General features: G+C 34.8%; 4 protein-coding genes across 4 annotated transcripts; all 4 read left to right on the plus strand.

Moving 5' to 3' along the window:
- The first annotated feature begins 701 nt into the window (after positions 1–701).
- LOC110729458 lies at positions 702–3,205 on the plus strand. Its single transcript, XM_021909191.1, has 6 exons — positions 702–899; positions 1,400–1,750; positions 1,879–2,046; positions 2,172–2,225; positions 2,346–2,492; positions 2,642–3,205. The coding sequence occupies exons 2-6, from the start codon at positions 1,568–1,570 to the stop codon at positions 3,032–3,034; spliced, it is 945 nt and encodes a 314-aa protein (XP_021764883.1). The 5' UTR covers positions 702–899; positions 1,400–1,567; the 3' UTR covers positions 3,035–3,205.
- Positions 3,206–9,373: 6,168 nt separating this feature from the next.
- On the plus strand, positions 9,374–10,890 carry LOC110729503. The gene is made up of 5 exons (XM_021909234.1): positions 9,374–9,874; positions 9,975–10,028; positions 10,264–10,410; positions 10,503–10,634; positions 10,681–10,890. Exons 1-5 carry the CDS (start codon positions 9,374–9,376, stop codon positions 10,888–10,890), a joined length of 1,044 nt encoding a protein of 347 aa, XP_021764926.1.
- On the plus strand, positions 9,406–16,180 carry LOC110729732 (molybdenum cofactor sulfurase-like). The gene has a single exon (XM_021909517.1). The coding sequence runs from the start codon at positions 13,524–13,526 to the stop codon at positions 15,474–15,476; it is 1,953 nt and encodes a 650-aa protein (XP_021765209.1). The 5' UTR covers positions 9,406–13,523; the 3' UTR covers positions 15,477–16,180.
- Positions 16,181–21,992: 5,812 nt separating this feature from the next.
- Positions 21,993–24,106, plus strand: LOC110729733 (transcription factor TCP19-like). The gene has a single exon (XM_021909518.1). The coding sequence runs from the start codon at positions 22,488–22,490 to the stop codon at positions 23,568–23,570; it is 1,083 nt and encodes a 360-aa protein (XP_021765210.1). The 5' UTR covers positions 21,993–22,487; the 3' UTR covers positions 23,571–24,106.
- The last annotated feature ends 2,147 nt before the right edge of the window (positions 24,107–26,253 follow it).

Below are 26,253 nucleotides of genomic sequence, written 5' to 3' on the forward strand. Positions count from 1 at the left end.
CTCATTTTATATAGTCAACCAAACAATTTTCATAATACCATCAAACAACAACTAGTATTACGGAGTACCTCTAAATATGATGCTCTTTGTTTCATTGTTTGAAATATCCTCGTTTTTTTCCACCTTTATTTTAAAGTTGTTTAACAAAATCCGTGGAAGAATATCCTAGTGATAGCAATTGAAAATCCGCAATATAACTTAAATTAGTTTCAATTCTATACACTTAATCAGAATTTTATCCTAAAACGTAAAAACACTAAAAACTTAGTACGAGTAATTATAGTAAGGACTTATAATAGAGTTAGTTCACATACTTGAAGAATTATATATTGTAAAAAAACAGTGCAAATTATTACGTACATACTTAAAAGGTCATACATTGATACAAGCATAATCAACCAGATTCTTTAGTATTCTAAATAACAAGGATTTGTTTCATGAAATTTTGATTTACAAAAGCATATCAGAAAATAAGGATAGATACACATGAACTTTATATTATGCATTTAATGTATTGACAGCACAATTGTCATCATGCTGAGGTTATGAGATCAGAATTGATTTCTCTTTCAAAAAAAAAAAAAAAAAAAAAAAATCAGAATTGATTTCAATCTATGCTATATATATAGTTGTATGTAATAGTCCTATGCTCATAGTGCATATATATATTCATCAAATAATCAAAGTATCAAATAAAATAATAATAAAACAAATCAAAGTTTTTATTTGTTAGTTCAATAATGAAATTCTTTACCATTAGTGTTTTAGTTCTTACTTTGCTTAGTGTTGTAAGCCATGAAGTCGAAGGAGGAAGCCGAAAGTTTAGGTCAACAGAAGAAGATCAAGAACTTGAAAGGCAAGTCAATAGCTTGAATAAGACACCCATACAGAGCTTCAAGGTTTAAATTCTTCTTTAATTTATCCTCCTTGAATTCAAATTAAATCTTTACTACGTAGAATTACAAATTTACAATTAGAGATGAGAATGGGTCGGTTTGACCAGACCCAAACCCCGATCCTTATTAAGGTGGATCCAAATTCGACCCAGACTCACTAGGTCTAAAATTGTCATACCCAAACTCATTGAGCCTATTAGGTTTTGGGTCTAAAGTGGGTCCAATGGGATTTGTGTAAGAAAAAAGTTTGTCAAAATAAGTCTAAATACTTGATCTAACCACCTCAGTTTGTCAAAATAAGTCTAAATATTTAATCTGACCACCTCATTTTGAACTAATCTATTTATCATTTTTATTACTCCGTATTAAAATTACACAAAGATATCAATAAAAATACATATATCAAATAGAATACAAATATAAATTAAGATTATTTTCTTAAGGTGAATTGTATAGGGTCTAATATTATTACGAGTAGTAATTTTCTTTCCTCTTATAAACAGAACAAATTTGGTGAACTAATCGATTGCATCGATGTCTACAAGCAACCCGCTTTTGACCACCCTTTGCTTAAGGATCATAACCTCCAGGTACATTGTCCATTTATATATATTTTTCCCAACATAAAAAAGTTGGACTAATTGAAATTTGTACTGTTGCTCATCAAATAGATGAGACCAAGCTCCCTTCCCAAAGAATTGAAATTGAGAAGAGACGATAATAGAAAAATTAGTAGACAAAATAATCCAAGTGAATCTAAGGTGTGTCCTTATGGAACAGTCCCTTTCAAAAGAGTTACAAAGGAAGATTTGATAAGGGCTAAAGTTGCATTTCAACATGCACCAAACCCGCATGTAAGTACCCCGTATTATATTTTGTGACATATATAGCACGTACTTTAAGTGGCGCGCTACATACAATAACCTCCTAATTGTTCGAGTTGTTATTAATTAATACGACGTACTTGTAATGGCTTGTGCAGTATGCAGGGGTTACTACACCAAATGATCCCTCCAAACAGCTTTGGGGAGCTGCAACTGATATTAGTGTCTATAACATAACAGATCAAAAGGGCCAATATAGCCAGGCTCTACTATGGGTTGGAACTAGCATCAATGGTCCATATAACAGTATAGAATACGGGTGGACTGTAAGTCATTTTATGTTATATACATGCCTTTGTATCCGTTTTTATCAATAACATATAAAAAACAACTCGTGTATATGTAACCGCCAGTAATATGTTTTAAATCGTATCTCAATTTCAATTTATAGGTAAATGAAGGACTGTACGGAGATGGTCTATCGCGAACCTATAGTTTATGGACAGTAAGTATTTCTACATAGTTTAGAAATTTATTGGGCTAATTTAATTTATATCTCTAGTCTAATTTATGATTATATACGAAGTATCATAATTATGTTGGATATTTTATTTGACGTTGTTAGTCGGATGGTCTTCAAAACGCGGGATGTTACAATGCACTTTGCCCAGGATATGTGCAAGTGAGCCAAAAACGGATAATGGGCGAACCTAATCATCCAGTTACTATTCCGGGTGAAGACGTCTATTCAATGGAATTTCAGATTTTCAAGGTATAATTTCGGGAAAAAATAAATAAATCTGTCTGACAATACATAATCGTGTATTTAATTTAAAAATGGCCGTGCTACCAAGTAACAATGTATGTAAATATTTATATGTAACATACGTACTAAGCGTACAATCAAATAATGTAATGTAGGATCCAAATACAAGCAATTGGTGGCTTTTCGAGAACTTAGGCGATGTAGCTCATGAACCAGTAGGTTACTGGCCAAAGGAGATACTTCCGAAGATGTCAAGTTTTGCATCAGTGGTGCAATTAGGAGGGAAGGTTTCGAGTCCTAATGACGAGCCTAGCCCGGCTCGTATGGGTTCCGGTGTTTTTATGCCAGATGATTTTACAAGAACTTGTTACGCTTCTAATATCCAATTTGTTAATAATAATTACGAGTTTTACGATCCAAAAGACGAAAAAATGCTTGTGGTTGGTGATGCTCCTGATACTTACAAAGCTGCATACCTAGGAGATGCAAGTAAGGATCATCCTGGAAGAGGGTATACACTAGTGTTTGGAGGACCTGCCCTTAGGTAGATAGGGCTACAACATTAATTAAGTATGGTCTTTAAGCTAAATCAAGCTAATTATATTAATAGCTTTTGGTAAACAAGCTGAATTATCATTTATTTATGTTATAAGCTTTTCAAATGTTATAAAATGAAGAAGAGTATAAAAAAATTATGGATCATTTATGGTCTTTTAGATAATTAGTAAGCTAGTTTAATAAATAAGTTTTTTTGTAGACAAGCTGAATTTTCATCTACATCAAATGTTCAAATTGCATAGAATTTCTTCTTTAATGGGCCTATAAACATAATTGGACAACCATCCTCAATTTATTTAGAGTTGTCGGGCCCACTACGTTAAAGTAAAATCAGATTCAAATTAAATTAGACTTTCATAAAGTTTTTTTTATTGATTATTACAATCCGGGGCGATGGCCAAAATAGCTAAAAGTAGAAATATCAAATAAAATTGAAAATTAATTACACCGATCAACGCTTGATTTTGGCATATATTGCCAAACTAATATCACTTTAGAAATGTGTCAAAAAAATATGTGTCAAAAAAAATCACTTTAGGAAATGTTTTAAATGCTTATTCAGCTAACTAAAGGCGCTCGTTAGCAAGATCCTGACCATTATGGCCAAAACCTCCAAAATTTATCAAAAAGCGTGGATAATATCCTTCAATTTTGGAATTTTTTAACTTTTATTCACCCGAAAAAAAAAATTGCCGAAATGTTTACCATGGTCCCTAATACCCTCCGGTAGTCCAATTGGATGGGTGAAACCATCCGATTTGCCTTTAAACGACCAAGTTACCGGTTTACAATTTGCACCGATTCCATTAACTCAAGCCTACCACGAACATTTATGACAACATATAATGATCATATATGGTTCCAAACAGCATTATACAACCCCGAGATATATCCCCTAAAATCTAAATGCTTTTCGACACCGGGCCCCAAAACATTAGAAATTTCTCAAAAAGCGTAGATATTAGCCTTCAATTTTAGAATTTTTTTGACTTTTTTCGCCAGGAAATAAAAATTGCCGAAATGTTAACCATGATCCCTAATTCCCTCCGGTAGTCCAATTGGGTGGGTGGAAGTGTGGAACCATCCAATTTGCCTTTAAACGACCAATTTACCGGTTTACAACTTGCACCGATTTCATTAATTCAAGCCTACCACAAATTTTTATGACAACAAATAATGATCGTATAAGGTTCCAAGCGAAATTATATGACCCCAAGATATATTCCCTACAATTTCAAGACTTTTCGACATCGAGTCCCGAAACCTCCAAAATTTCTAAAAAAGCGTGGATATTAGCCATCAATTTTGGAATTTATTAACTTTTCTTCCCCGAAAATAAAAATTGCCGAAATGTTTACCAAGGCTCCTAATACCCCCCCGGGAGTCCAATTGAGTGGGTGGAATCATCATATCCAATTTGCCTTTAAACGACCAATTAACCGATTTACAACTTGCACCGATTTCATTAATTCAAGCCTACCACGAACAAATATGAAAACATATAATGATCATATCTGGTTCCAAACGGCATTATATGACCCCGCGACATATCCCATAAAATTTCAAGACTTTTCGACATCGGGCCCCGAAACATCCAAAATTTCTTAAAAACCTGGACATTAGCCTTCAATTTTCGAATTTTTTTACTTTTTTTCACCCGGAAATAAAAATTGCCGAAATGTTTACCACGGTCCCTAATATCCTTCAGGAGTCCAATTGGGTGGGTGGAACCATCCTATTTGTCTTTAAACGGTCAATTTACCAGTTTATAATTTGCGACGATTTAATTAACTCGAACCTAATACGAATATTTATGACAACATATAATGATCATAAATGGTTCCAAACGAAATTATATGACCCCGATATATATCTCCTAAAATCTCAAAACTTTTCGACAAAGGGCCTCAAACATCCCAAATTTCTCAAAAAGCGTGGATTTCAATTTTGGAATTTTTTACTTTTTTTTGCCCAAAAATAAAAATTGCCGAAGTGCTTACCATGATCCCTAATATCCTACGGGAGTCCAATTGGGTGGGTGGAACCATCCAATGTTCCTTTAAACGACCAATTTACTGGTTTACAACTTGCACCGATTTAATTAACTCAAGCCTAACACAATCATTTATGACACATAAAATGATCAAATATGGTTCCAAACGGCATTATATGATCTCGAGATGCATCCCATAGAATTTCAAGACTTTTCGACATCGGGTCCCGAAACCTCCAAAATTTCTAGAAAAGCGTGGGTGGAACCATCCAATTTTCCTTTAAACGACCAATTAACCGATTTACAACTTGCACCAATTCCATTAATTCAAGCCTACCACAAACATTTATGAAAACATATGATGATCATATATGGTTCCAAACGGCATCATATGACCCCGAGATATATCCCCTATAATTTCAAAAAAATTCGATACCGGACTCCAAAACCTCTAAAATTTCTCAAAAAGTGTGGATATTAGCATTCAATTTTGGAATTTTTTTGACTTTTTTCTCCCGAAAATAAAAATTGCCGAAATATTTACCAAGGTCCCTAATACCCCCTGGGAGTCCAATTGGATGGGTGGAACCATCCAATTTGCCTTTTAATGACCAATTAACCGATTTACGATTTGCACCGATTTCATTAATTCAAGCCTACCACGAATATTTATGACAACAAATAATGATCATATATGGTTCCAAACGCAATTATATGACCCCAAGATATATCCCTTAAAATCTCAAGCCTTTTCGACACTGAGCTTTGAAATCTCCAAAATTTCTCAAAAAACGTGGATATTAGCCTTCAATTTTGCAATTTTTTGACTTTTTTCGCCTAGAAATAAAAATTGCCGAAATGTTTACCATGGTCCCTAATATCCTCTGGGAGTCCAATTGGGTGAGTGGAACAATTTAATTTGCCTTTAAACGGCCAATTTACCGGTTGACAACTTGCATCGATTTCATTAATTCAAGTCTACCACGAACATTTATGACAACAAATAATGATCATATATGGTTCCAAACGGCATTATATGACCCCGAGATATATCTCCTATAATTTCAAAAAATTTCGATACCGGACTCCGAAACCTCCAAAATTTCTGAAAAAGGGTGGATATTAGCCTTCAATTTTGGAATTTTTTTGACTTTTTTTCGCCCGAAAATAAAAATTGGAGAAATGTTTACCAAGGTCCCTAATACCCCACGGGATTCCAATTGGGTGGGTGGAACCATCCAATTTGCCTTTTAACGACCAATTAACCGATTTACAACTTGCACCGATTTCATTAATTCAAGCCTACCACTAACATATATGAAAACATATAATGATCATATATGGTTCCAAACGGCATTATATGACCCCGAGATGTATCCCCTAAAATCTCAAGCCTTTTCGACACCGAGCGCCGAAATCTCTAAAATTTCTCAAAAAGCCTTCAATTTTGCAATTTTTTTGACTTTTTTAGCACGGAAATAAAAATTACCAAAATTTTTACCATGGTTCCTAATACCCCCCGGGAGTCCAATTGGGTGGGTGGAATCATCCAATTTGCCTTTAAACAACCAATTTACCTGTTTACAACTTGCACTGATTTCATTAATTCAAGCCTACCACGAATATTTATGACAACAAATAATGATCATATATGGTTTCAAACGGCATTATATGACCCTGAGATGTAACCCATAGAATTTCAAGACTTTTCGACATCGGCCCCAAAACCTTCAAAATTTCTCAAAAAGCGTGGATATTAGCTTTCAATTTAGAATTTTTTGACTTTTTTTGCTCGAAAATAAAAATATTCGAAATGTTTACCATGATCCTTAATATCTTCCGGGAGTCCAACTGGGTGTGTGGAACCATCTTAATTGCTTTTAAACTGCCAGTTACCGGTTTATAACTTGCGCCGATTTGCTGGTTTACAATGGCTAATTTAATTAACTTGCATTGAACCCGACTTGAACCGAAATCGACCCAAACCCCGTTTTAACCTGTCAAAACCCGAATTTAACCCGACTTGTTACTAACGTGACATGAATTCAACCCGGCCCGTTCCTAATCCGATCCGAATTTAACCCAACCTGTTACAAACCCGACTGAAATCAACCCGACTTGTTATTGACCACACCCAAATTCAACCGGACTTGTTATTGACCCGACCCGAATTTTACCAAACCTATTACTTACTAGACCCAAAAATTCAATCCGATCTATTACTAACCCGACTCCAAATTAACACGACTTGTTATTGACTCGACCTAAATTCAACCCAAATTGTTCCTGACCTGATTTCAAATCACTATAAATGCAATTTAGACCACCTTACTATTGGTGATCAAAGCATTTTGTCTAAGGAGACCAAGTCAGTCCAGGCCAACAAAAGAAAGGAGCATCATCCTCCAATTTAAGAGTTAATTATAGTAAATATTTGTTTTATGTTCAAAGAAGATAATTATCTTCTTAAATTATAGACTATAGTTCCCTAGTATATTGCCATATATATTATAGTCAAATGAAATAATTATCTTGATAAAAATGATAATTATCTATTTATAATTAGTTGAACCTGAATATGACCTGACTTGGAAATGACTCGATAACCTGCAAATTATTGACTTGAACATAACGAACCGACTTGAATCCGAGAATGACCCGACTTGGAAATGACCCAACCTGATTATAACCCGCAAATTATTGATTTGATCCGAACCCGACTTGAACCCGAGAATGACCCGACTTGAAAATGACCCAACCTGATTATAATCCGCAAATTATTGACTTGAACCGAACCTGACTCAAACCTGAGAATGACCCGACCTGATTCTAACCCGCAAATTATTGACTTGAACCGAACCCGACTAGAACCCAAGAATTACCCTAACCCGTTTTAACCCGTGAAAATCCGAATTAAACCCGACCTATTGTTTACCGACCCGAATGTAACCTGACCTAAACCCGACCCAAACCCGAAAAGAAGTATGACCCGACGTGACTTGACTCAAGCATGACCCAACCCAAACCCGCCCCGCATAGGTTATGAAATTAATCTGAACTAACCCGATCCAAGTTGACCCGACCTAAACCCGACCCGTTTACCCGAATTGACAGCTCTACCATTATGTACATAATTTAGCTTAGTTTCAAAATAAATTGGACGTTATCTAGATATATATTTCCATAATATGTTGATATCTCTCTTTAATTCAATCGATTGCCTACCAATAATGAAGATATTGCAATTGATTTTAATTGAATTAAATTTTAGATTATCATATAATTGGATTATAACGCACTAAATAATAAATTCACATTAGAAGTACTTTAGAAATGCCAAAATCATATTCATTCCTCATATACAGACGTTATAGTATTGAGAAGTCAATGTAAAAATATATTGCTATGCACCTGTACCAATATATCACATCAAATGCAAAAATATTCAAGAAATTATAATCATGGCCATGAAATTCTTAATCAATATTCTTTTACTCCTAATCTTTCTTATTACTGTGAGTCATGGTGCTGAAGAGGGAATCAGAAAATCAAGACTCAAAAAAGAAGATATAGAGCTCGATAAGCAACTCAACATCTTGAATAAGCCCCCCATTACAAGCTTCAAGGTGAAAAGCTAATACTCAATTCTATTAACTTTTTCACCAAACAAAGGTTCGGTCTAGTTGTTAGGATTGTTAGCCCTCATGACTCATACTCGTAAAAAATATTTCTGTTTACCTAGTTTACAATAGTATTATTGTACACTGAAAAGATTTAATGTAATTTTCAAGGTGATTTTGAACCTCCTTTGAATATAATTATAAATAAATAATAGAATGAGTTTATAAGATATAACATAACTAACTTTACATACTGGGATTTGTGGGTTTTTTTTTTAAAAAAAAAAAAATAAAATATCAAGGTAGCTTAAGTGCAAATGTACTACTTCTCCTGTACACCAAATTTATTTAAAAGTTTGTAATTAGCAATTTAATGATGACATTTTATTAAAATTTCTATGATTTGATGATAATGATAATAATTGTATAATGTGACAATATATGTGCATGAACAAGATTTTCATGCATGAAACTTACATTTCAATCAAGTAGCAATTGCCCCCATTATTCAAGATAATTTTATACCCGTAGTAACAATTTATTCGCCTTTATATATAATAGATCAAAGATGGTGAAATTATTGATTGCGTAGATATATACAAGCAACCTGCTTTTGATCACCCATTGCTCAAGAATCACAAGCTTCAGGTATATATACACATAATTCGTTTTTGTTGTTTCTTTCACTGATTAGCTAATAAAACTAATTTATATTCATGAATAAAAAGAGGAGACCTAGTTTTATACCAGAAGAAAAAAGAGTGAAAAGAGCAAGTTCGAGATTAAATAGACGACAATATAATCAAGGGGAATTTAAAGGGTGTTCTCATGGAACAGTCCCTTTTAGGAGGGTTCAGAAGGAAGATTTGATCAATGATAAAGCAATTCGTGATCTTCGTCGTCCAAGATCAGTAAATTTAACACAAGGGCTCACGCCTGAAATGCATGTAAGTATGTTCGACTGTACAATATCCATTAAATCAGATATTCAGATACAGAGTACTAACTTTGCTAGTGATTTTAACCTTATTGATTCGGGTACTCCGAAGTATGCAGCGTTGACAACTCCAGATGATAAATCCAGAAAGATAGAAGGAGCATCGACATTCATCACAGTATACAACTTATCAGTCCAAGCACCCCAATTAAGCGAGGCTCTACTATGGATTGGTTCCGGTGTTAGTGGTTCATATAGCAGTGTAGAGTATGGATGGACAGTAAGTTTCAATATCAATTAAATCTCTCTGCTGCAAACTTACATCAGGCAAATGATACTCTGTCCAATTTTCATTTACAATATTTTCTCTTGGTTTGCAGGTAAATCCACAATTGTATGGAGATAGTCAATCGCGAACTTATAGCCAGTGGACTGTAAGTTAGTTTATTAAAATGTTGAGGCACTCGCTAGAAAATCTCATTTAAAAATACTGTACAAATAGAAAGTGGTGCTAAGATATAGTAAGATTTAATCCCGTCTATATTATTTGCCCATTTATGTTCAAGAAAGAAGCAAAAACTGTTCACGACTATACTAACACTAACCATCAACATTCCATGATATATACAAGTATGTGATTATTGGAAAAAAATTTGTGTCGGATTTCAGGCAGATGGTTTCCAAAGCACAGGATGCTATAACTCACTTTGCCCAGGGTATGTGCAAATAAGTCCAAGATTGCCAATGGGTTCAACAAGTAATCCTGTTTCGACCGATGGAGGAAAGACCTATGGCATGGATATCAAGATCTACAGGGTAATATCTTCAAAATAATCTAACTTGTTTTCTACTACACATTTTACACATTTTTTAGTAGAATCTCATCCATTACCAAAATTGTCTTACAGGATCTAAAGACAAGCAATTGGTGGATTATTGAAAACTTTAGTGACTTAGAAAACGAACCAATAGGTTACTGGCCAAAAGAGTTATTTCCAACACTGGCGGATTCTACTACTGTACTGCAATTAGGAGGGAAGGTTTATAGCCCTTCAAACATCCCTAAACCAGCTCCAATGGGATCAGGAGTCTATTGCAGCACATGATCTCACCAGAAGTTGTTACGCTTCCAAACTCGCTTACATGGATACAGACGGAGAGTTTTACTTACCAAAAAATCTTCCCATTCAAGTGACTGCTGATAATCTTGATGTATACAAGGCAGATTACTTGGGGAAGATAGATGATGACAATGGATATACCCTGTTGTTTGGGGGACCTGACCACATTGGTTAGAATTTTATGTATGATCCCTTAACTAAACTTGTCTAGTCTATTGCCATGCTAGATTTAATCCTAAACCTGTATAAAAATAAGCCCTAATCGCTTTTACTCCAATATCAGAAATCTTCTCACAGGGCATATCCTCATATGTAAGCCTATTCAGTGTACGGACATAGGATGTATTCCCTTTATCCCTATATAATACTTGGTATGTTCCATAATCTCACATTTGATTGAGGATTATATTTATGTAAGCCTATTCAGTGTACGGACATAGGATTATATTGGTTGAAAGCCTATAGTTACAAGAGCGACCACTTCAGTCCTCAGGGATGGTAGAACCATCTACATCCCATTTAGTCATGCTTTTGAGTACAGTCAACCCCGCCCCCCACGACCATCCACCAGTGGGGTTCCCCAATTTTCCCCCAGGCCTGGACCTACAAGCACAAAGAAAGAAATCTTTTCAAAAACAAATTTTTAGTATCCTATAGCCAGTTGAAGTTAATCATCCACCATTCATTCTACCTCGGAATCCTTTTGGGATTAAAGCTTTGTGGTTATTGTTGTATTCTACCTTGGAAATATTTGACTATTTGTGTCACAGTGACAAGAGTGGTTGAGCTTAAGATACAACCCTAAGCCCCTAATGACCATACAACTATTACTATAACCTATCTCTAAGACCACTTTTAACCATGATAGTCAATAGCACAAGAACAAGTAGGATGGATGGAAATATTATTTTGACTAATCTTTCTAATTTGGCTTTCTTTAAAATCACATCCCTTGTTCGGTTGTCCCTACAAATAATTTCTCATTTATCTCTATCCCACAAAAGTTAACATTTCCAGAGGGCACATAGTTTTAATAGATAACTTTTCCATGTTACTCCCTTCGTCCCACAATAAAATTCTACTGCCAATACTCTCCTAAAACTATGGAGGGGGTAACATGAAAAACTATTTTTTCACTTTTTTTTTTTCCACTTTTTCCTTGACATACGCAACATCAATTCAAGTTCACATACATCTAATTACTATGTCAAGGAAAATTATAATCAATAGCTAAAAATCCTGACTTTAACACAAAGACTTGTTCAATGCTCCAAATCATATGATTGAAAAGGAGAAAAATGGAGAGATTTGGAAGATATTAAGCTACTCTATTAGTGATACTGCCGGCCACTATCAGCCTACAGTAATGCTTTTATTGTCTAGTTCCTGTCAATTTAGTGCAGCCTTGGCCCGGCCATCTTTATCAAGCCTGCGGTTATCAAAGTGCTACCACCACAACTTTAATGACTTACAATACCATTTTAATTGCGGAGTGCCTCTATTTCTGACTATATAATTTTTTTTCTTAAATCAGGCTAAATAGACTAATTGACTGTCACACTGTTACCACTGTCAATTACTCAAATATTTTTTAAGCAAACGATATCATCACTAATAATTACTCCCCCGAGATGTGATAGGTCAAACACTAAGGTTTGTAAATAATGTCGAAAGTGTGAAAACTAGATACGGCTTTTTTTATATACTTGGGTACGATTTAGAGAGCTCAACGATTAAGTTAAACTCTTACTTCCTCATCCTTAATACAGCTTATCTTGGCAGATTTATCAAGAGAACGAAAGTAGTGTGAACTGTGGATACATATAAAGTATACACAAGCAAAAAGATACCCAAAAAAAAAGTAATTACAGAGTATATTTGGTGTTTAGGGGATTGGCGGGACAGTTATGAGCAATTATTAGCCAAAAGTATATTCTTCAGAAATTCCAGCTCTTACTCATTTCAACAACAAAGTAATGGAACATTTTTTCATACTTATTCATTTCGTACACTTCACCCAAAATCTTAAAGTGTTCATTAAAAAAATTTAATGGTTATAGTATGAGATTCATGATCCTTTTCTAGGAAAATAGAAAAGATCCTAACCAGGTTCTAACAGGTCAGGTACACCTTTGACACTCCATTAGTAGGACCAATTAGGCAACCATGAATGATAAACTAAAAATCAAAGGCAGGGTCAAATAATCAAAGAATAGATAATCTTATTGCACTCTCATTTGATTCTTGACATGTTTACAAGAAAACTAAAAAGAACTATCCTTTCTTTTTCATTGTTCTTTATTAATTTTTGGGTGTAAAAAGAAGGGAATTGATGTTCTTTATAAATTTTTAGTGTAGAAAGAAAGGGAATTATCTACAATAACCTTGTATTAGATCATTTTCTTACTATTAAGTCTGATCATTTTGATAAATGGTCTTCGCTACAAAGTTACAATAGATAATTTCTCTCAAATGATCGTAATCATCAAAAGATTGGAATGAAAGGGATAATTGTAATACGACTAGTCAAATGTAAGATAGCCCACAAGTGTAGATTGAAAGACAAAAAGGGGGGGTCTTTAGTACTATGACCTGTTAAAAGTCACCACTATGGCTCCTTAATAAGTGCGTTTGTCCAAAAAATGCATTTAAAGTGGGGCTATGCTTTATAATACTTCCAAACTAAGCAATACCCTCAAAAAACTAAATAAACTCTTTAAGATATGAGTAATAAAAAGCAATAGTAGTAGGCAAATAATATGAAAGCAGAGCACAAAACCAAGACAGTTTGAAGAAGTTACCCAAAGAATGCAGTCAACTTCAACAAGGGAGGTCACAGAATTGTGCTTCCATGGCTGCTGCCCAACTCCTTTCTTCACTCTAAATGAAGCTGATAAATCCATCGCTGCTAAACCGAGAAATTCTTCAGCTGAAAACCGTCGCACTTTTGCTTCCACCACCTCTTCCTCTTTGTTCCCTAACACTGAGTTTAACAACCCTGACTCCCTTCCTTCCCTGCAAGAAGCATTTGATCAGTTCATCAGAACCTACCCAAACTACACTGAGACTTACCAAATTGATGAAATACGTGCTCAAGAGTACTACAATCTTTCCCTCTCTAACCATGTATGCCTTGATTACATTGGCATTGGCTTGTTCTCTTTTTCACAGCTTCACAATCAGCTTTCTCTCACATATCCTTCAACATCATCTTCACCGCCTCCATTGCGGCCCCACAGCTCGGAATTTCCGGTGTTCCACTTATCGTACAAGTCAGTAAATCTGAAGAACCACCTGCTTGAAGGAGGAAATGAATCGAGATTGGAGTCTGCGATCAAGAAAAGGATCAGGGAATTCCTCAACATTAGTGAAGATGATTATTCTGTAGTTCTGACAGCAAACAGAACATCAGCCTTCAGATTAGTTGCAGAGTCATATCCTTTTGGGTCTTGTAAGAAGCTCCTCACTGTCTATGATCATGATAGTGAGGCAGTAGATACAATGATTAATAGCTCAGAGAAGAGAGGAGCTCAAGCAATGGCAGCTGAGTTTACATGGCCAAGATTAAGGATTCAATCATCAAAATTGAGGAGTATGATTACCAGCAAGAGAATGATCAGCAAGAAAAGAGGGCTTTTTGTTTTCCAGCTTCAATCAAGAGTGACAGGTGCTAGATACTCTTACCAATGGATGAAAGTGGCACAAGAACATGGATGGCATATCCTTCTTGATGCCTGTGCTGTGGGACCAAAAGACATGGATAGTCTGGGACTGTCTCTCTTCCAGCCAGATTTCTTAATATGCTCTTTCTACAAGGTTTTTGGGGAGAACCCATCTGGATTTGGGTGTCTCTTTGTCAAGAAATCAGCCATTTCGATCCTGGAAACTTCAACTTCTGCTGGAATTGTAAGTATTGTCTCAGCAAGGAAGTTATTTTACCTGCCTGAAGAATCTTCTGGCACTGAAACAGAGTTTGAACAAGAGCTTGAGTTGGGCGGCTCATCATCATCAAATTCCTTCTCTGGTCCTATATCCATCCAAGCACCGACAATGGAAAAAGGAGAGTCCTCTACGTCAGTAAGGAATAAAGATACAAGAGTCAAGATCAATGGACAAAAAATCTCAGAAATTGAAGTGATAGATGAAGGTAGTGATCTTTTTGTTGAGCGACGAAGCACGGTAATCCGCAGAAAAAGGAATTCACTCGTTGAATGTAGGTGCTTGGATCATATTGATGCATTGGGGCTCTCACTGGTAAATAGTAGGAGCAGGTACCTTGTCAATTGGCTCATTAATGGTTTAACAAAGCTCCAGCACCCAAATGCAGAAAGGGCAGTTCCCTTGGTAAAAATATATGGGCCAAAGATAAAGTTTGATCGAGGACCAGCCTTGGCTTTCAATTTGTTTGATTGGAAAGGCGAAAAGGTTGAGCCTATTCTAATACAGAAACTTGCTGATAGGAAAAGCATATCATTAAGCTATGGTTTTCTGCATCATATTTGGTTTCCAGAAAAGTATGAACACCAAAAGTCTAGTGTTCTTGAGAAGAGAAGATGTGAAGCAAAGGAAAACCCAGGAAACAAAAAGAAAGGAAAAGAAAACCTAGGTATAAGAGTAGTTACAGCTGCATTCGGATTCATTGCCACATTTGCAGATGCTTACAAGCTTTGGGCTTTTGTTGCTCAGTTCTTGGATGCAGACTTTGTGGAGAAAGAGAGATGGCGATACACTGCCCTTAATCAGACAACCATTGAAATCTGAACGGCGGCAATTCTTAGTTCAATAATCAATTTTCCAGAGTTTTCGGAATCATGAGGTCACCAATGCTTACAGGTGAAGCATACCAAGGTTCATAGTGTGATTGAATCAAGGATCTGTTATCTCTTTACCTTTTTGACAGCATATTTTATACAAAGTATATGCCATTATTGTACATCTCACTTCACAATCTGGTAAAATTCCTTTTATTATACTCATAAAACAACAAAACGTACCTGCTGCTTCTAATAGCTCCTGATAAGCATATTCCCTTCAAATTGTCAGCATTTCAGGTAGAATTTTTGAGTTCTTTTGCAGAATTCCAGCCCAATCATTGCCCTTCAGTGTTTCAACATCAGTCTTATCTGATACAGTTTATGTCTTACATGACATTATTACAAATGAATAGCATGAAATCTTTGTTTATAGTATTTATACCATAAAAGCACTACCAGTGGTACAAACAAAAAATTTGCCAGCATTTTATGATGACTAAAATGATAATATCTAACTAGACATATAATGTAAACATATGCAAACACAACAAAGCTATGTCAGTATATGCCAGCACACTCTGCAAGAAAATGTCTGGTAAAGAGTGAATTGTAAGGAACAAGAGTAAATTAGACTCCAAGTAACAGCCTTGACGAGTCAATCTATGCTTTTGTAATATTTGGTTAAGGGTAAACCGTAAAAGTAGTGGAGATTAAACTACTCTCTTTGAAGGCATATTTTTGTAAGAGTCCGAAATACGTAATTAACCCATAAATATCTATTATTAACCTTATGGCTTATGCTACTTTATAAAGCAAAATGCACGCCTATCGTTCAGAACAATTTTTAAAAAAATCCATAGCTAGGTGTTAATCAACTGAACACTTTTACAGAATTTGTTATTTGCTCTGAGCTAGTTCCATGTCAAAAATACTAACAGAATCTACTTTTATAGAAATTGTTATATGCTATCTAATATCTGCTAACCCCAAACAACACCTGTACCATACACAGCATAGTTAGATGCAATGTTTAGGCTACAGTTAGTTGCTTATCAAAACTTTTGGATAGTGATGATGGTTGATGACTTTACAGAAGTTGCGGGAAAAATAATATGTTATAACTCATAACTCAATGACTGTTGCCCTCTAGCCAGAGAATAGATAAAATAGAAGCCATCTAATAAAACGACATCTAAAGCTTTATGTGCAACCTAATTGCTTGTAACTTTTGGATGGCTAACTGATAGTTTGGATGCAAAACCAGGGTAGGCAGTGGGCTGCTATAAATTCACCAAACCATGGAAGAATACTTCAATGTGGTATAATAAGCATACGAAAATAGAAGCTACGGTTTCCTTAAATGTGGCCTTCATGTTCTGTTCATGCTCTTCAATAAAGTCTCCTATGGATAAGCTCTTCATATTATTTGCCAATTGTACATTGCACTTCCTATGAAGCTAACATGATAAGGTTCTCTCTGTACTTCTCAGGAGTCAATAAGCTAATTAGTTGAGGTATCCCAAGAAATGATAAGAAAAGTAGGTACTATACATCGGCTAATCCAAAAAAAAAAAAAAAAAAAGCAATTACATCCCAAGTGAAAACTTTGAAAATTTTCCTTAATTTTTGCAGCTCTGGATAGAATACTTAGTGTGACAAGCAGAGTGACAGATAAACAGCCAAAGCTGCTAAGCAAAACTAGAACTTCATAACCGTATAACCCCAAGCCAACCGGGTGTTTGTTCTCAGAAGCTTCTTAGTGATACTAAGATCATAATAACGTTAATATAAGATTAATGATAAACACAGAACACAACTATAAATAGTTGATACCAGTGAGAAAAAGAGTTTTCCTGGCCACAGGTTTCCAGTAAGCACTAAGCAGCACATAATTGATGATAAACTGATACGGACTAATAGAGCTGTCAATAAGTCTATGCTAAGTAGAGCTGGAATTTCTAAAGCTTACCCTGAGATACACTATTGATGTTGTGTTACAAAAATCAGCAATTGGACACACCCAACTATTCGTACTTCTTAATTTTGTAAAGATGTTGGTAAGCTGTTTAAAAATAATCGGGAAATCCAGGATGTCAATGATATATGAGTGTTGAAAGCTTCAGTATGTGAGTATGTTCGGAAGCACTCCTCTTTTCCTCCAAAACACAAAAACTAGATATAGAACATAATGTTCAGTTGACAGGAGAAGGCACAAGAGTAACATAGCTGTCAAACATGATATATGACATAATGCTGAGGAAAGCAGCATAAGAAAAGGACTCTCGAAACAAAAACTAATAAGTACTAAAAAGCTCCAAACCTACCATAATGCCTACATAACAAAACAGTAACATAAAAGGATAAATCAACACAATAGAGATCAGGCTGCTTAAGACAAAAGAACTTGTGTAATGGTGGGTCTGGAACCAACGGACCAGTACGAACTGAATTATAAATTTCTGGCATGCTTCACTAAATTCCCATAAGATTTGACAAAGCACGAATAAAGCGACCTTTACACGATCTGCTGGTGTAAGATACCAGTCAGCCAATCAAACTACATGGTAGCAACTCTCATCAAACTGTGAATTCTAGTAGTCATGACTTCTTATAGTATCATCAATAACATAACTAGTCATATATTGGTCCAAATAATGTGTAATCTTTGAGAAACCCAGATACAAAAGGCGAACCTAGACTTATGAGCAACTTAAATCAATTTAGCAGCAGCAATAAGAGTTAGTTTCATTGACATAGGCCAGGGAAACAAGTGATTGCTAAACCAAGAACTTTTATATATGGTCTCATTATTCTCTCTGATTGTAACTTATAAGACTATCAAAAGAAAGGGTACCTTTCAAAAGTAACTTGCGAGTTATTTGGTCTCTTTACTCTCTCAAGCTGTAAGACAACTAGTATAGAAAGACGGGGTAACTTTCATGATTAACTTGCGAGTTATGAGAGGATAGTTTTCGAGAAATGAGGTGACATTTTCCGTCAAATGCTATAATTGCCTAGAATTTAAACACCAAATGATTATGACCAGGCAAAATGACCCTAATGCAAATTTTTGAAGAGGAAAACAACCACCTGATAGCATCAACAAATCAAAGATCCCATCTTTATTACTAACACTAATCTTCGGGTCCTTTGAAATGACAAAAAGAACAAGAAATCCACAATATCAATTAAACAACTTTTCATATAAACCACATTTCATCAAATTAAAAAATAAAGAAAAGAAAAACATTTGATAATCATAATAAAAGAGGAACATTATTACACCTACCCAATTACCTCATAATGCCAGCTGATTGTGAAACCCACTCTAAAAAAAAAACCCATGTGGCCCAACAGCAGAAAACTTCTCTCAGGCATTTTATCAAACAGTTGGAAGACTCTACCAAAAATTCCTTCAAAAAATCAAGTTCCAAAATGTAAATGCCACCAAAATAGTACAACAGTAGTTCAAATTAACTGCAATTGAAATTTCCATAATCTGGGTGTTGAAACATCAGCATTAATCCAGATTCTCTAAATTCATGCCCATCAAAAAAGACAGTAACGTTTTATAAATTTCTTCAAATGGGAAGAATTGGCATCACATCATTAGGTGATCACATTGAAGAATGACGTGATCATGTATTGGGAAGATAGTGGACAAAAATATGAGACAAATTGCACGAAATCTCAATTAATAAATCTGTGTAGTTTAGAACAATATGAAGTAAGAAGTGCATTTTAATTTTTGAGGGCAGACTGAAAAAACTGAAAATTAAGTGGAATCATAATTGTAGAGTTCTCACAATAGTGATGTGGACGGAATTTGATCACGAATTTATAACCTTTGTCCCTGGTGTGGTTCGGTGGATAATTTCATTCAACAAAACATGATTTGAGTAAAATAATGCATGTTTAAGAATTGCTAATTGTTGGGTCCTTGGGTAGATTTTAACATTCTATGCATTGACTAAACTAACCGACCTATGACTCAATTAGGCTCAGTTCTAATTAAAATTGAGCATGGGTCAGGTTATGTAGGCTTGTGTATCGTGCTACCGTGCCTGACGCTAAACCAAGTCATATTTGTGACAAACTAAATAGTCTTATTATATAGGATTTGTGATTGATAATTTAATATACTATCTTCGTTCTTATTATGTGCAACAAAAGAATTATGACATGTAATATTCATTGGTTGCACATAATATGTATTTATTTGGTTAATTGGAAGATATTTTCCTTGGAATTGGAACTTCTTAGACAATAGCTAAAATATGTTGTGTTTGATTAGAAAATTCCAAAGGAAAAATGAATTCTCACACAACATGAAAAATAACTCATAAGTGGGCTATAGTAGGAGGTACTCCTCTACCTTATAAAGTGAAACAATCTCTCCTCTTTCTCCAATGTGGGACACTCATAAGTGGGCTATAATGGGTTTCAACACTCCCCCTCACTTATGAGTGTCCTTAGAACTTCAAAGCTAACTGGATAAGGCCAGATCAATAATCCTCTTAGGGGCTGGACATCCTATCAAGGTAAATCCTTATCCAGTAGCGATTAAATACCCAGTTTAGAAGAGACCCACAACCTGGGCTCTGATACCTTGTTAAATTTCAAAACAATATGAAATGGGTCCGAGCAATCCGAACAAGGAGGAGGAGAGTTTGGTCCACAAACAAGGCTTTGGAGCTTCCATACTAAAACCAATTGGTAATAGTAGGAGGTACTCTTCTACCTTATAAAGTGAAACAATCTCTCATCTTTCTCCAATGTGGGACACTCATAAGTGGGCTATAATGGGTTTCAACATTGTATCATATGATCATATCTAATTAACTCTCGTATTAGCCTAACCCTATAACCAACTCTCTAGTCCAAATAATGGGACTACCTTAAAAATTCATATATTTCCTTTGTTGCTCGCCAATGCATTATTGTCCTAATAATTATTTTAATTGATATTTGTATGCTAATACTATAATTCATCTTGGTTTATTCTAATCTATATGTTATTTAGATAAGTCAACATGGTAAAATTTTGTGTAATAAGTCTATTAAAACCATTAGATAATGCTTAAAGCAATCCTCCTTAGGGCCTGTTCTCATACATACGTTGAAATTAAGTTCAGTTCAGCTCAGCTCAGTTCAATTCAGTTCAGCTCAGTTCAGTTCAATTCAGTTCAGTTCAGCTGAGTTCAGTCAATGAGAACAGGCCCTAAGCTTTATTTGTTGGGTGGCTCAAATTTTATAGGCTTCTTGTTTTGGTGGAGCATTTATACATATACTAGAAGCTTTTTTAAAAAAAAAAAAAAACACGCAAGGTTATTTATACTTATGATTTCTCTGAAATTACCTCTTAAACATTTTAATTAGAGAATTCTTGAAATTGAATTCACCTAAAAGATATGGTTTGTAAAAGTTCTAGGAAATCCTATATACGATGAAGGGAGTTCTTGAATATTTTGACCCTTTTTTTCAACCTACATCTACAACTATAAATTTTAGGGATAAGATTTTATACATACACAAGAAGCCATAAATATACATAAGCCTTTCTACCTTTATACTACATTTGCATATAGTGGATTTGAGGATCTTTCTCACCTTAAATAACATATCATTTGTGTGTCTTTTCTACTACTTGTCTTGCCTTTTTTATTCTCTCTATTAATACATAGTTCTCAATCTCTATATCTATTATACTCACCAATCTCTACAACTTTTATTTGCATCTCTATGGGCATTCACCAATCTTAACACTATAATTTATTCATATAACTTTTATTTTGACACAAATAATGAAGGATTTACTATGTAGGTGTTCAACTAAATCGAGTTTTGTATACAAAAATCACATAGAATTATACTATATAAAAAAGTAATAAAGTATTCATATAATCACAATGTGATACATCCTTAGTTTCTTTAAACTAAAACCAATTTTTTTTTTTTTGAGGAAAACTAAAACCAAATTTTGTTATATCTTTCAACTTCAATTCTTTTGTGGTGGGGCTTTAAACCACATGATAATGACAATGGAGCTAATTAATACTTTAATTTTCTACAAACTTTTATAAATATCTTAACATAAATGTTTACATGTGAAATTATTAGTAATAAAGTAGTAATAGCATAGGAAGTATAAAATTATTTGATCTCCACAGTAGAGTAATTTCAAATAATAGTAAATATTTACTACTTCTGTTACTTGTATTTTTATTTTTTAAAAAACTTGCCTTATTTTTCTTAAAAAAAAACAAGAAAACAGTATTTATTTATTTATTTTATCTACACTAATGTCATTTTTTTTTTTCAAACAATAGTGTCAATTTTGATGACAACTAAATTGACCAAATAAAGAGGGACCTATCTCTTCCTCCCTACATATATTGGTGGGTCCCAATTCTCCACAAAACTCATTCTTATCTTATGGACCCATTTTTGTTGTGGGGCCAAACTCTTCTACCGTTGATTTTCTCACCCTCTATTTATATGTAGTCCCCTCTATTAGCGGTGTGGAGACCCATTAAAATTAAAAATATTGATTATTTAATAAAAAAAAGTAATTAATTACAAAAAATTAAAAATTTTGGAGGGTCCCAATCTTTGAAGAAACCATCCACAGCGGATAAGTGGGGTTGCCTTTTCTAGGGTTTGTTTTCTCTCTCCTCTTCTCTCTTCCTATCTGATTTATTACTCTCTAATCACTATTTTTATTAATTAAGTATTTCATAAACAGTCTTCTATTAATCTGTTAACAGTACAATATAAATCCAATTCCAGTCAAAAAAAATTGACAAAAATTAAAGCTGTGTTCCCTCCTTCTTTTCCCCGCCCACCACCTGTTCGTTCTTATTCTCCAATGAAATTGTTTGTTCAATTCTTCATCTATTGATTTCTTGAGTTTTTTTTAATGGGTTTTCTTCAAATTAATTTGGGTAATTCCTGAATTTTTCTGGGCCATCTTAGATTTTTATCGGCATTAATTTCTTCAAACACAGAAAAACAAACAATGGAAGACGAAGGGAACAACAGTAGCAGCAACAACGACACTTACAGTAGAAACTCCGGCGATTTCCCGGCGACGGACCCATTACCGCCGGTGGACCACTCAGAATCGACGGCGATAATTCCGGCGGCGTTGAAGGTGGAACCCACTGACGCGGTTACACTCGCTTCACCTCCTCCTTTGGTGCGTAAACGGCCATCGAAGGACCGTCATACGAAGGTTGAAGGTCGAGGTCGGAGGATCCGAATGCCCGCAGCTTGCGCTGCTCGGATCTTCCAGCTGACCCGAGAACTCGGGCATAAATCTGATGGTGAAACAATCAAATGGCTTCTTGAACGAGCTGAACCGTCTATTATTGAAGCTACTGGTACGGGTACGATTCCTGCTATTGCTGTTTCTGTGAATGGGACTTTGAAGATTCCGACTACTTCGTCGGGAAAAGACGAGGATGATTATGGTGGGAAAAAGCGTAGAAGGACTAATAATAGTGATTTTGTTGATATGGCTGATGTTGGTGTTGGCGTTGGTAGTGGTGTTACGCTTTCGAGTGGGTTGGCGCCTATTATGCCTGCCACCGCGGCATTGGGCTTCACTACGGCACAAGCCCCTGGTCCGCCACCCCAGGGGCTTGTGCCGATTTGGCCAGCTAATTTTTTCATGATGCCCAATGCCGCCGGTGGAGGCCAGCAAGCTCAGTTCTGGGCTGCACCGGTGTTCGGGTTAGCCGCACGGCCTATAAATAATTTTGTGTCTGAGGTCGTTCCGGGGATGAGTCTAAGTGGTGGGCGGAATGAGACGGGTGTAGGGCCGAGTTCAGGTACTAACAATGGGAATGCTCCTACAACAACTAGTAGTAATAACAATACTGCTACTACTACATCATTATTGGATTTTTCACTAGAGATATATGATAAGAATCATCAAAAGAGGGAGTTACAATTGATGGGTAGTAGACCTATTAATGAGACTAATCATCATAATAATCATCAAGGAATGTCTCAAGAACAAGTTCAGCTTCAAGTACAAGCAGGAGGAAGTAGTAATAGTGCTACACCACCACCTTCATCTTCATCACAAGCAGTTTGACATTTTGGTGAAATTTTAGGAATGGATTAATGGATGATGATCATGATGTAATGTCATGTCATATAAGTTGTAAGTAAGATGAGTTTTGGTGGATTTTAATTTATTAAAATATTAGGGGGGTTCAATTTATGAGGCATACACAATTTGATCAAAGTACCAAACTCAAAGTGTTTGATATTGTTAACCCCATTACATTTTGTTGGGTGATTAAGGAGGTGGTTTGATTGGTGGTGGGTTTCTCTTTTTAGCCACTTTTAAGCTTTTTAATCTAGTTATTATGATGCTTAGCATGTTATTTTTAGCTTTTGGAGTGATTGTGCAAAAGTTTAGTTAGGTTTTAGAGGCTTTTAGCCGTTTTATGATGCAATTTATGAGGGATAGTTCTAACTTTTAAATTTTCTCTAAATTTAACACTTATGCTTCACTTTGTTATTGAAGATTCATCCTCACTTTGTTATCCTTTAAATTACTTTGTGTCTTGTATTCAAATGAATATCAATTTCATTGTCTGTAATAATGAACGTATTGATTTTACACGTGTCTACTTTTGACAATGCTTGGTTGATGTATATATGTGCACAACTGTATACACCTATATGTGCTTGTACTGATCACACTGGTTATGCACATCTTGATTTAGTGATTTTGTGTCATTGTGTGGCACATATGTTGTTGAATATACTCATATACATAGACTTTATACACCATGGTAATCAAGTATATAATGTAATCTACTCAATGTAGATAAATTTTATCTAATAAAGATATCGCACGGAAATTGTAAAGAATAGTCAATTTACAAATGGTAGGTTTGACCGTTTGAGAAGAGAAAAACAACCCTAAAGAATCTTTAACTTATGATCCATTCACATATTCTTTTTTTCTTTTTTTTTTTTTAAAAAAAAAAATGTATAAAATGAGCTCATTTATTCAACAAACAAAATTGAAAAGAGATAGGACCCATACAAAGATAATGAAAATGTGTTTGATTTTTGGTGGGATCCATTTCAAGTGTGTTGTGGTCCTTTTGGGGAAAGCAAAAAAGTTCGCACGTGAGGCTTCTTGAGTGATGCACGTGTGAGATGGTCCCCTCATACTCCACTTTGGGGATTGTGCTAGGTGTAGTGGGCCCCACTTTATGGTGGGTCAACAAGTTAAGGTGGTGGCCCGTGGACCTAGCAGAGTGGTAAATTTGTGGAATCACCTTTTTTGTGGGGATGTCATGTGATTTGTGGTCCGACTTATTACTATAATTTTTATTTTTTTTTACTAATGTTTTCTCCGTTTTATATTATTTGTAACTAATGAGTCCATACAAACTTTTATTGAATTATACTTGTTATTGTTGGAGGGAGAGAAAAATATAATGATACATATAACGATGATAGAGAGATATAACAATTTAAAAAATACTACTCCATAGAATCTATTTGTTGCATGTAATATCTAACAAATTAACAACCATCTTTTATATTTCCTATGCTCCATAAATATTACAACAATGATGAGATAACGCATACTAAAACACATAATGCTAAATATATATAATTAATTTTTTTTTGGTGACATATATAAAAATTTTAAAAGTAAAATTATATAAAGTTGATATTGTATAAGTGTTTTATGAGATGAATCTACCCTACATTACTATATTTTACTTTACATATAAATCATAATATGTGGTTAAACAAACATGATAAATAATTAGTGTAAGGGCCTGTTCATATTTACTGAACTGATTGGAGTTGAACTGAACTGAACTGATTGGAGCTGAACTGAACTGAACTGAACTGAACTGATTGGAGCTGAACTGAACTGAACTGATTGGAGTTGAACTGAACTGAACTGAAAATAAGTAAATATGAACAGGCCCTAAGTCCAATTGTTGCAATAGTACTAGAACAGAGGGAGGAAAAATTACACATAATATAAAATAGAGTTGGTATTTTATTTTGAATGTGAGTTAAGTATTGGCGCATAGCTGTTATTTATATGCCAAGTAAAGAGCAGCTATATGACAAAAGAGTGGTGAATTATTTTTTTCCAGTGATACAATATTTGTACTACTGTTACTATTAAAATAGCTTAAACTCTATTAGTACATTAGAAATTCCACTGTAAATATAATGGTACATTCAAAATACCACTGTAGCAATAAAAAAAATCTCAAAAACTAAGTAAATTTACCAATTAACTCTCCTATGTGTATTCTAAACATATAGATGATCGTGGGGCTAATTTTAGGCGGGTCCATTGATGTCGCACACCCTGCTTTTTTGGTGAGGTACTACCTCCTAATATCGACACGTGGTAATTTAGTAGCCGTTTGTGAGGTTTTCCTCCTACCACGGCGTGACACATGGATTTTTGGTTATAATTCTTTTTAATTAAATGGATTTAAGTGTGTGTTGATCCTTTTGTGTTGGCCCGTGAATTCTCACCGAAGGAAAAGATCATGAGCGTGAGTGAAAATCTGGCCTTGTGGTCTCTCCTCTCTTCTTGTTTTTGGCGGGGGCGCAATTTGTGCTCAACTTTAAATAATTTTGTGTTTATATTGCCTTTATTTATATAATTTTTTTTTGACAAGTGCCTTTATATAATTATATTTACATTTCCTTCACAAAAACATAATTATATTTAGTTATTTACTATTCCCATATCGTATTAGATGCCGGGAAATTAA

This window comes from Chenopodium quinoa, unplaced genomic scaffold (genome assembly GCF_001683475.1).
Source record: "Chenopodium quinoa cultivar QQ74 unplaced genomic scaffold, ASM168347v1, whole genome shotgun sequence".
NCBI lineage: Eukaryota > Viridiplantae > Streptophyta > Magnoliopsida > Caryophyllales > Amaranthaceae > Chenopodium > Chenopodium quinoa.